The sequence below is a fragment of the Pongo pygmaeus genome, chromosome 1 (assembly GCF_028885625.2).
Source record: "Pongo pygmaeus isolate AG05252 chromosome 1, NHGRI_mPonPyg2-v2.0_pri, whole genome shotgun sequence".
Lineage (NCBI taxonomy): Eukaryota > Metazoa > Chordata > Mammalia > Primates > Hominidae > Pongo > Pongo pygmaeus.
In genome coordinates, this window is record NC_072373.2 from 154,283,579 (window position 1) to 154,296,572 (window position 12,994).

The 12,994-nt window shown below is 34.8% G+C and overlaps 1 protein-coding gene across 3 annotated transcripts in view; it reads right to left on the reverse strand.

Annotated features, from left to right (window-relative positions):
- Positions 1 to 1,916: 1,916 nt before the first annotated feature.
- The window catches only part of MSH4 (mutS homolog 4), a 120,903-nt gene continuing 109,825 nt past the window's right edge, over positions 1,917 to 12,994 (reverse strand). The window contains exon 20 of one of the 3 annotated variants that reach the window (XM_054448694.1): positions 1,917 to 2,956. In XM_054448694.1, coding sequence (XP_054304669.1) covers positions 2,765 to 2,956 — 192 coding nt within the window. In that variant the 3' untranslated portion in view covers positions 1,917 to 2,764. The remainder of the gene's footprint in view (positions 2,957 to 12,994) is intronic. The other 2 variants (XM_054448701.1, XM_054448712.1) reach the window with 2 other exon arrangements.

The window sequence follows — 12,994 nt, forward strand, 5'->3', positions numbered from 1 at the left end:
CTGCACACCTATTAAAATGGCTCAACTGAAAAAAGAAAAGAAAGCTGACAATACCAAGTACTAGTAACCATGAGGAGCAACTGGAACTCACACATAGCTGATGAGAATGAAAAGTGGTATAGTCACTCTGGAAAAGTCTGGCAGCTTCTTATGAAATAAAACATACACTTAACATATGACACAGCTATTTTACTCCTATTTAATCTAGATAAATGAAAACTTATGCTCCCAAAAAACCCTGTATAGGAAGGTTTATGGTAGCTTTATTCATAATCACTAAGAACTAAAAACCCAAATGTCCCTCAATGAATGAAAGGACAACAAACTCTGGCACATATAAACAATGAAATACTTGTCAGCAATAAAAAGGCACAGGAACATGTATAAATTTCAAACGCATTATGCAAAAGAAGCCAGTCTCAAAAGGTTACATGCTACATGGATTCCATTTGTTGGACATTCTGGGAAAAAACAAAACTATAGGGAAAGAAAACAGGCCTGTGATTGCTGGGTTAAAGTTGAGGGTCAGGGAAAGATTTGACTACAAAGGAACAGCACTAAGGAAGTCTTTTGGAATGATGGGACTGTTCTGTATCCTGATTTTGCTGGTGGTTATGTGAATCCATAAATGTACTAAAATTAATAGGACCGTACACCAAAAAAATTAATTTTATTGAATGTAAATGTAAAAATAAATGCATTACTTCCTAGGCATGAGAATAAGCTGTGTTTCTTCTCCACCCCCACCCCTCCATATTTTACCCCTAAACTTGAAAAAGACTATCTTATGTAGGATTTTATCCTATGAGGAGAAAGGTGGAACAGGCTAAAATAATGGCTTTGTGGTGGAAATTAAAGGAGTTTGCTAACACATTATGGGCATTTACCTTGAAAGACTGGATTATGAGATAATGATCTATAATATTAGAAAAAGGCAAAGGCAAAGAAAAACAAAAGAGTAGAGCAAATAGATCTTAAAATTAAGAAATGCATTGTCTCCCTAGTATTCACCTTCATTCTCTAGTACCATGACATAATAATTATATCTTTATTTGATTTGGTTTTTTGTATGTTTCTGCTACACACAAAAATGGTTTAAGAAAAAGTAATTTAATTTTAAGAAGATATAAACCTGTTTTTATTTCAGTATCTCAATTCTAAAATAAAAGACATTAATCATTTGGCTGCGGTTTTTGCATCAAAAGCTTTAATTGATGAAAAATTTCTTAAAAGTTGGGTGGAATCTAACATTGAGGTTAAATCTAAAAAGAAGTTAATGTATTTGAGGAAATGATATTCAGCATATTTGATATGTTGCACTCGTCTCTGCTTGCCTGTTTTTTCCCCACTGCCTACTCCCTTTCTACCTTTTATTGCTTTCCTCTCTTTTTTCCTGCCACCCCAAACAATCTGCCATGCCCTTTTCCTCCTCAGTGTCTTCTTGAAATTTGCCACAAGCCTAAACTACCTAACTGCCTTTAGAAATGACCACATAAAGCCAGGCATAGTGGCTCACGCCTGTAATCCCAGCACTTTGGGAGGCCGAGGCAGGCGGATCACCTGAGGTCAGGAGTTCGAGACTAGCCTGGCCAACATTATGAAACCCCGTCTCTACCAAAAATACAAAAATTAGCCAGGCATGGTGGTGGGTGCTTGTAGTCCCAGCGACTCAGGAGGCTAAGGCAGCAGAATCACTTGAAGCTGGGAAGTGGAGGTTGCAGGGAGTCAATATTGTGCCATTGCACTCCAGTCTGGGGACAAGAGCAAGACTCTGTCTCAAAAAGAAAAAATATAAAGAAAAAGAAATGACCACACAAAATAGAATTCATTTCAGAGGCTGTGAATTAAAACATAGCTAACAGTCAAATATAAATATTGTGATTTTTTTCTAAAACATGACAATAGGGAATATAAGTAATCTAACAAGACATTTAATATATATTGAATTGAATGTAAAACAAAAAATAATTTACATTTACTTTTCCAAAATAATATGTGTATCATTTAAATTATAACTTTTTCAATATGCTTGGCTACTAATATTTACTTAATGCTGAGAGTTTAATAAAGTCAACAAACATTAATATTAAATGTTATAGAATAAAATATGGCCCTAAGTGGTCTGTGAATGATATTGGGGGATCAAATTATTATGAATACTGTAGCTTACTAAATAAATGTTTCAAATGTATACCTTGAATTCCAGACACGTAGTTGCCCAAGAAAAGAATAACTTGTCTATGTTAGGCCTTTATGCTGAGATTACTCACTTAGCAGCGTGATTCCAAAATTACTCTGATGAACTTCAGAACCCTCCAGTGTTGGAATGTGGGGGTACTGATTAATAAATTATTGAGTTATAGGGCATTATTACTTCAGAATAGAATGTAAAAGAAAAGCTCAAAGAATTTTCCAGACCTAAAAAGAAAGGTGTTTATTAAACTAGGGTATTTACAATAATATTTTAAACTGCAACTTGTAAGTATAAATGAACTTAGGTCTTAATAATGTGAATTTTTCTGAGAAAAAAGTGGTGTATTGTATTTTCTCCTAACATAAAAACCATTCCTTTAAGTAGTTCTCATTTGTTAAGTTATAATAAATATTTTTCATATAGAATATATAGATGACAATTGTGATGTTAATATAATGTAATTTTCAATTAAAATATGAAATTTGGCAAATATTATTTTCCTTATCTCTAAGGAGAAAAATAAATTCTAGGTTCCTTGAATTAAGATATATTATTACATTAGAATTGTTATTATTCTTCAGTCTTTCCTGAAACTTGTTCAGTCCTGGGAAAATCTTCTTTGTACTTCTTCTTGAGGTTACTTAAATATATTCGTAAACTGTCTGGATCCAATTGAGAGTTTCGAGCAGTTTGAACAAGCCTAGTGGCTAGATGGTACACAGCTCTCTGTCTTTCCATCTCAGGGGTACTCCTTTGGTTTTGCTGTCATTGAAAACAAAATATATATATATATATATATATATATATACGAATACTATAATTTTTATTTAAACCACACGTTGGCAATATCCTATCTCCTTCCATAGACGTATGGAACTCAAGGGTTAACTAATTCCTTTGAATAAATCAGTTTCTTCCAACAAGGAAAGAATATACAAGAAGAAATAAAAGAAATATTGTATTTGAAAGAACACAATTTCTTCTGAGTATTTGCTACTTTATCACAGATCTTATGTTCTTGAAAATCACTTTTCAATGAAAAAAATTATGCTAAATAGGTCAGATTTCTCAACATAATACCAAAAATGGAAAATCCACCAAAGATAGGTTCTACAAACATTTTCTCATTAAAAAGGTATGGGAAAACAGCGTTGTTCATTGCTATGTGGTAATATACTTTTAAATGATGCCAAAGAGTACTACTCTGCTATCTCCTACTTTAATTCCCCAGCACATAAACTGGTACACAGAATGGGTCATCAGAAAATTGCTTGCCCCTAAAGAGAGTACATATATAGAAACTGCTGGAGCCTGAGAGAAAATACTGCCTGAGGGGTAAATTACATTTTAAAAATAAATAATATGAATAGCTATTTAAAATTATGCCTTAATTTTTAATAAACTAAACTTCGGGATACCCAAGAAATAATATTTAAAACAGGAATGTAGAAATCCTTTAGATGCTTGGTCTTGAATAGAACTTCAGGACTGCAAATATAGCTAGAAAATTCTTATTTCACCTCTTTGCCTGAACTAGATAGAGGAATCAGCATTTTTAATCTTAACTTTTTATGGAAAGTCTTAGTGAGTTTCCCTAAAATATAATCCCTTCAACTCATAATAGCAAGCAACTTCAGATTTTTTTTTACTTTTCACTATAGGAAAAATGAGTAAGATTTTATGAGGTAGAATAAGATTATCATATATTCACCCATCTATCTATTTGGTACACAGATCAATTACCAATTAGTCTATTATTTTAAAAAAGTTATTGAATATCTACTATCATCTATGTTCCAGGCCTCTAAGCTTACGTTTATATATCTATGGGGGATACAAAAATGTAAACCCCACATGATAACAGAACTCAAGGAGCTTACAGTCTTAATGGTTAAAAAAAAAAAGGCTTGTTTATAAGCAACTGGTTATGATAATTATGAAAAGTCCCATAAAACAGCCATAAAGTACTCAGAGGAAGTGAAACTCACTTCCAGCTCAGGCCAAGGAGAACTTGAATAGGATGGAGTATTGAAATTAATCCTGATAGATAAAAGAGCCTAGAAGAGAGGGTATTCCACAGAGGAAACAGTTAGAGCAGGTACATTTGAAAGCATGGTACACAATCAGGTCAATATGATGATATGGCAAGTAATTCAATGTAGTAATGACAAGTAATTTAATTTACAAGACTGAAATTGCAGAAACGTAGATTATGTGAAACTGAGTGATATTATGTAAGGTTGATGTAGAAAACAAAGGAAAATCATAAAGCAGAAGCCAACAAGCTTTACAATCACCTAAAGACTGGTTAAGAAGGCAAATCCCTGAGCCACAGGAGATCCTTGACAATCTAGTATGGTACCCTGTATCTCAGGCAATTCTAATGCAGGTAATTCTAAAATATATTTTGAGAATTACAGAGGACTTTTTACACTAGACAAAGGAGTTCAACTTTACTTTGTAATAAATCATTAAAAGTTTCTGAGTAGGCAAACTACATAATAAAAACTATGCATTAGGAGACAATCTGGTAGAAGTGTATATAAATAGATTGAAAAAGAGAGAGAACTTACTGCATAGTCCTAATGACAGGTGATTAAGAGGAAGGATCCATATATAACTTTGGTGGGTCACTGGGAGACTTAAAGGTGAAGAGATAAGAGATTTTTTTTAGAAGATGATAAATTTAACTTTGGCTTTTAAACATAGATTAAGATATGTAGGAGAAATACGGAGAAAAATATATAGATTCAGAGTTGAACAGAAATGATGATGGACGCTGTGAGAAAAGATGAGATCACCAAGTGCAGATTTTAAAAAGAAAAGAAACAAGGGCAAAAATCTTAGAAACTTTTATATTTAGTAAGTGGAATAAGAAAAAGTAATGATGATGGCTGGGTGTGGTGGTTCATGCCTGTAATCCCAGCACTTTGGGAGGAAGAGGCAGGTGGAATGCTTGAGCCCAGGAGTTTGTTAAAAACCAGCCTGGGCAACATAGTGAGACCTTGTTTCAAAAAGAAAAGGAAAAGTACTAGTGAAGAAGGGACAGAAAAAGTAATCAAACAGGTAGGAGAATGAAAACATCCAGGAGAGAGTAATTCCACACAGCCAAGAGAGGGCAGAATTAAGAAAAGAGAAAACAAGGGTAGTGTCAAGTGCCATAGAGAGATCATGGAAGATCAGAAGTGAAAAGAAGGACAAAGGATTTTATAATTAGTTGGTATTTAAGAGAAAACTTTGGGGAGAGTGATGACAATAAGAGTCAGTTTAAATATGAGAAATGAAAGAAGCAAGCATAAGCTACTTTTGATAAGTTTGCAGTAAAAAGAAAATGAAATACTAGTTTGAAAAGTAGAGTAAACAGGCAGAATTTTAGGGGAGAAATCTAAGCATACTCATAGAAAAAGGAAAAGCCTGTGACAAAAATATTAAAGATGCAAAAGAGAATAAAGGGAACTGAGAAGTAATACCTTAGCGGAGATTTTTTTTAAATGGTAGAAAAGTTAACCTTCTGTCTGACAGTCAGTCTCTTCCTCTGAGATAAGATGGAAGAGAGACGGAAGAAAAACAGAAATATTCAAAGCAAAATTCTGAAGGAGGGAAGTTTCAAGAACTCATCAAGATGACCTCAAATTTATTAAAAAGTAGGAGGCAGATTATCTGTAGAAAGTGAAGTGATTGAGAGTTCAGGAAAAGTGAAACTGTTTCAAAAGAGTTATTGTAAAAGAAGCTAAATAATAAATAAAAATAAAAAAATACAATTCTCATCACATACCATGTCCTGTCGGCGGCGGGAGGGGGTGGGGGGCAAAGGGAGGGATAGCATTAGGACAAATATCTAATGCATGCAGGACTTAAAACCTAGATGACGGGTTGATGGGTGCAGCAAACCACCATGGCACATGTAAACCTATGTAACAAACCTGCACGTTCTGCACGTGTATCCCAGAACTTAAAGTATATACCAAAAAAAAAAAAAAAAACAATTCTGGATATGAACAAAATGGCAGAGTAGAAGCAATCTGCCTTTGCTCTCCCCACAAAGAACCAAAAGCAAATATCCGGAGCACAGATTAACACCAGCATCTTAGAAGCCAAATCTGAGGCTGAAATGATAGTTGGGAGACAGAGAAGTGAAAAACTCTGAGCAGACAATAGAAAGAAAGAAAGTTCTCTATCTGCAATGCCCCTGCCCCAATCTGCCAGGCATCATGCACAGAAAATTCCTCCCAGTCTCATTTGTTCTACTCTGGAAAAAGTGAGATTGAGGTGGATAGCCAGCTTCCCCACCATCCTGGGTTCCCTTGCAGAAAAATCATTTCTGCCTAAACCCACAGGAAGCACCACTAGTGCCTGGAGGGAGAAAACCACCTGCGGGCAGCTAGAGACAAAGAGGAGAGTGGAATTAGAAACTCCAGCCTGTATAACTACTCTTCATTTCAGTCAAATGAGACACCAAATCAGTGTGGCTGTTCAGCAGCACCATGCCAGAGGAAGCAGATGCCACAGGTCATCTGGGTATAAACCCCTAGCCAGCCTTTCCACACAGCTGAGGTATATCCCCTCTAAGAACCCTACCATCTGAGATGGGCAGTACTGCAAACATTTGCCAGAGCTGAGGAAATTCTGGGCTTAAGGTGCCATCTAGTGCTGAAAATGAGGCAGCAATCTAGGATTAAGGGGAATCACAGACAATTGCAAAGAACTTCTAAGCAAACATACAACCTAGAAAGTCCAACAAGCGAGACAGTGAAGAAAAACTGATTCTTCATTGCAAAAACATAGATACATGTCCACAAGGAACAACAGCAAACAGGAAACTACGACCTCCCCAAATGAACAAAGCAAGGAACTGGTGATCAACATCGTGGTGAGATGGTGATACGTGAGCTCTCAGATCAAGAATTCAAAATAGCAGTTTTAAGAAAATTCATGAACTCCAAAACAGCACAGAAAAAGCAACTGATAAATTTATCAGAGAAATTTAATAAAGAGATTAAAGTTTGGCCGGGCACATTGGCTCACACCTGTAATCCCAATACTTTGGAAGGCCAAGGTGGGTAGATCATTTGAGGTCAGGAGTTTGAGACCAGCATGGCCAACATGGTGAAACCTCATCTCTACTAAAAATACAAAAATTAGCCAGGCATGGTGGTGCACACCTGTAATCCCATCTACACAGGAGGCTGAGGCAGCAGAATTGCTTTAACCCAGGAGGCGGAGGTTGCAGTGAGCTGAGATCACACCACTGCACTCCAGCCTGGGTGACAGAGCCAGACTCTGTCTCAAAAAAAAAAAAAAAAAGATGAAAGTTTTAAAAAATCAAATGGCAAACAGATTTGAAACCCTGGAACTGAGAAATACATTTGATGAACTTAAAAAAAAGTACAGAGACTCTCCAAAAAAGAAATAGATCAAGCAGAAGAAAGAATCAGTGAGATTAGCCAGGCATGGTGGCTCATGCCTATAATACCAGCACTTTGGGAGACTGAGGCAGGCAGATAACTTAAGCCTAGGAGTTAAGAGACCAGCCTGGCCAACATGGCGAAACCCCGTCTCACTAAAAAAATTAGCCAGGCACGGTGGCACATGCCTGTAATTCCAGCTACTTGGGTAACTGAGGCACAAGAAATACTTGAATCCAAGAAGCGGAGGTTGCAGTAAGCCAAGATATAGTCAGAGGGAAAAAAACAGAATGAAAGGAATAAAGAGAGCCTGAAATATATATATATATACATACATACCTTGGAAGAACAAATCTAAGATTCACTGGTGTTCAAGAGAGAATTGAGAAAGAGCAAAGCATAGAATGCCTATTTAAAGGAATAAAAAGGAAAACCTACTAAACATAGAGAAATATGTTAATATCTAGGTACAAGAGGTCACAGAACACCAAATATATTCATCCCAAATAAGACAAGCCAAATGATATAATAATCAGACTCTCAAAGGTCAAGGACAAAGAGAATCCTAAAAGCAGCAAGAGAAAAGAAGCAAATAACATAAAAAGCAGCTCCAATTCATCTGGCAACAGACTTCTCAACGAAAACCATATAGATCAGGAGGGAGTGGTATAACAGATTCAAAGTGCTGAAGGGAAAAAAACTGCAAACTGAGAATACTATACCTAGCAAAACTTTCCTTCAAACATGAAGGACAGAAAAAGTCTTTTCCAGACAAACAAAAGCTGAGGAAATGCAGCATTACTAGATCCATATTATAAGAAATGTTAAAGGCAGCTCTTAAATCTGAAAGGAAAGAATGCTAACATGCAAAAGACAAACAAACAAACGAAGTTTAAATGTAAGTACATAAATTCAGAATACTCTAATACTATAAATGTGATGTGTAATCTACTCATATCTCTAACATAAAGACTATAAGACACATTCATTAGCTGGGCGTGGTGGCGGGCACCTGTAGTCCCAGCTACTCAGGAGGCTGAGGCAGGAGAATGGTGTGAACCCGGGAGGTGGAGCTTGCAGTGAGCCAAGATTGAGCCACTGCACTCCAGCATGGGCGACAGTGTGAGACTCAATCTCAAAAAAAAAAAAAAAAGACACATTTATGAAAATAGTAACTACAGAAACCTTTAAAGAAATAGACAATATAAGAAGGTGTAAATTGAGACAAGAAAAAATCAAAATGTCAGGGGAATGAAGTTAAAGTACAGCGTGTTTCAGTTTTTCCATTGTTTGTTACTTTTCTTCTCTCTATGGTCAAAACTAAGTAGTTATCTGTTTAAAATAATGTGTTATAGCTATAAAATATTTTATAAGCCTCATGATAATCATAAATTAAAAACCTATAATATATATTAAAAACATAAAGCAATGAATTAAAACATACTACCAGAAAAAATTACTTAATCAAAAAGGAAGAAAGAAAGAGAGCACTTACAAAACAACCAGATAACAAGTAACAAAATGGTAGCAGTAAGTCTTTATCAGTAATAGTATTGAATGTAAATGTCCTAAATTCTCCAATTAAAAGACATAAGAGTGCCTAAGTGGATTAAAAAAACAAGACCTAAAAAAACAGGAGCTCAAGACCAGCGTGGACAACATGGTGAAACACTGTCTCTACTAGAAATACAAAAATTAGCTGGGTGTACAGGCGGGTGCCTGTAATCTCAGCTACTTGGGAGGCTGAGGCAGAAGAATCGCTTGAACCTGGGAGGTGGAGGTTGCAGTGAACTGAGATCAAGCCACTGTACTCCAGCCTGGGTGACAGAGCAAAACTCTGCCTCAAAAAAAATAAAAATAATAAAATAAGATCTAACTATATGATGCTAACTAGAAACTCACTTCACCTATAAAGTCATACTAGACTAAAAGTAAAGGGATGGAAGAAGATGTTCCAGATAAATAAAAACCAAAAAAGAGCAGGGGTGGCTATGTTTATATCAGATAAGACAGACTTCAAGTCAAAGACTGTAAAAAGAGACAAAGAATGTTATTCTATAATAATAAAGGGGTCAATTCAGCAAGAGGACATAACAATTATAAATATATATTCACCCAACACTGGACCATCCAAATATATAAAGCAAAAATTAATAGATATAAAGAGAGATATAGACTGCAATACAATACTAGTAGGGGTCTTCAACATTCCATTCTCAGTAATGGCCAGATCATCCAAACAGAAAATCAACAATTAAACACTGAAGTTAAACTACACTCTAGACTGCTTGGACCTCACTGACATTTGCAGAATATTTCATCCAACTGCTGCAGAATACAAATTCTTCTCATCATCACATGAAACATTCTCCAGGATAAACAATACATTAGGCCACAAAACAAGTGTCAATAAATTCAAAAATGTCAAAATCCTCTGAAGTATATTTTATTCCACAATGGAATAAAACTAGAAATCAATAACAGAATGAACTTTTGGAAACTATATATATAAACACATGGAAAATAAACAACATGCCCCTGAACAATCAATGGGTCAATAAAGATATTAAAAAGAAAAATTTAAAAATTCTTGAAAAAAATACACGACATACTAAAATCTACGACATACAGCAACATATTGCTAAGAGAAACGTTTATAGCAATAAACATCTACAACAAAAAAGTAGAAACATTACAAAAAAAAAAAAAAAAAAACCTAACGTGGTACTTCTCAAAGCTAGGAAAGCAAAAACAAGCCAAACCTAAAACTGGTAGAAGAAAAGAAATAATAGAGATCAAAGCAGAAATAAATGAAGTTGAAACTAAAATAAATACAAAAGACAAACAAATCTTTAGCTAGACCAACTAAAAAGAGAGAAGACCCAAATAAAATCGGAAATGAAAAAGGAGACATAACAATTGATACCACAGAAATACAAAGGATCATTAGAGACTATTGTAAACAACTATATGCCAACAAATTGGAAAACCTAAAAGAAAGAAAGAAATTCCTGGAGAAATACAACTTACCAAGATTGAAGCATGAAGAAATAGAAAACAAGAATAGACCTATAATGAATAATGAGATTGAAGTAATAATAAAAAACCTCCCATCAAAGAAAACCCCACAATATAGGGAGACCCCCATCTCTGCAAAAAAATAAATAAATAAAAATTAGCCAGATGTGGTGGTGTGTACCTGTGGTCTCAGCTATTTGGGAGGCTGAGGTAAGAGGATTGCTTGAGCCAGGAGGTCAAGTAAGCAGTGGGCTGGGATTGCACCACCACACTCCAGTCCAGGCAACAGAGCAAGATCCTGTCAAAAAAAGAAAAAAAAGAAAGAAAAAGAAAAAGAGAAGAAAAGCTAGTACCTGAAGACTTCACTGCTGAATTATACCAGATATTTTTAAAGAAGAATGAATAGCAAGTCTACTCAAATTATTTCAATTAATTACAGAGGAGGGAATACTTCCAAACTCATTCTATGAGGCTAGTATTACCCTGATATCAAAACCAGACTATGAAACAACAAATAAAGAAAACTACAGGCCAATATTCCTGCTAAACATAAATTGAGAACTCAACCAAATACTAGCTAACCAAATACAACAACACACTGATAAGATCATTCACCATGATTACACAGAATTCATCCCAGGGATGCCAGAATGATATAACATATGCAAATCAATAAATATGATATGTCATATTAACAGAATCAAAGACAAAAACCATGTGATCATTTCAATAGATGCCAAAAAAGCATTTGACAAAATTCAACGTTCCTTTATGACAAAACCTCTCAACAAACTGGGTGTAGAAGGAACACACCTCAAAACAATAAGGGACATACATTACAAACCCACAACTAAATAATACTATGGGAGTAAAAATTGAAAGTCTTTCCTCTAACTTCTGGAACAAAACAAGGACACCCACTTTCACCACTTTTATTCAACATAGTACTGGATGTCCTATCCAGAGCAATTAAGCAAGAGAAAGAAACAAAGGGCATCCAAACTGGAAAGAAGTCAAAATATCCTTTTCGCAGATGACATATTATACTTAGAAAACCCTAAAGACTCCACAAAAATATAAAAATCAGTGACATTTGTATATGTCAATAGTGAACAAACTGAAAAAAATACAAGAAGAAATCCCATTTATGGATTGGAAGAATAAACATTGCTATAAATGTGTTCATGGATTGGAAGAATAAATACTGCTAAAATGTCAACACTATTCAAAGTAATCTATGGATTCAATACAATCCCTATCAAAATAACACAGACATTCTTCACAGAAGTGGAAAAAAATCCTAAAATTTATATGGAACCACAAAATACTTCAAATAGTCAAAGCAACCCTGAACAAAAAGAACAGACCTGGAAACATCATGCTATCTGACTTTAAAATATACTACAAAGCCATAGTAACCAAAACAGCAGAGTCCTGGCATAAACACAGACACATCGAAAAATTGAACAGAACAGAGAACCCAGAAATAAGTCCAAGCATTTACAGCCAACTCATTTTCAACAAGACACCAAGAAGACAGTCTCTTCAATAAATAGTGCTGGGAAAAATAGATAACTATATACAGAAGAATGAAGCCAGACTCATATTTCTTAACATATATAACAATCTAATCAAAATGAATTACAGACTTAAATGTAAGACCGGAAACTATGAAACTACTTGAAGAAAACATTGGGAAATACTTTAGGATGTTAATGTGGGCAAAGACTTTTTGGGTAAAACCTCAAATGTGCAGGCAATAAAAGCAAAAATAGACTTATAAAATTACATTATGTTAAAAAGCTTCTGCATAGCAAAAAAAAAAAAAAATTAACAAAGTGAAGAGACAGCCTACAGAAGGGGAGGAAATATTTTCAAGCTCTCCTTCCGACAACCAAATTAAGCAAAATAATAACAAACAAATAATAACCAAAACATCTAAGGAACTCAACTCAATAGCAAAAAAATCCCACCAAATAAACCCAGTTAAAAAATTGGCAAAATATCTTAATAGATGTTTCTCAAAAGAAGACATACAAATAGCCAACAGGTGGTGGGAACGTAAATTAGTTCAACCTTATGGAGATTTCTCCAAGAACTAAAGGAACTATATATATATATATATACATATATATATATATACACACACATACATAACACCTGTACCTAGTTCATCACAGCACTATTCACAATAGCAAAGTCATAGAACCAACCTAAACACCCATCAATAGTTGACTGCATAAAGAAAACCATGGAATACTATATAGCCATAAACAAGAATGAAATCATGTCCTTTACGCAACATAGATGGAGTTGGAGGCCATTATCCTAAATGAACTAACTCAGAAAACCAAATACTGCACATTCTCACTTATAA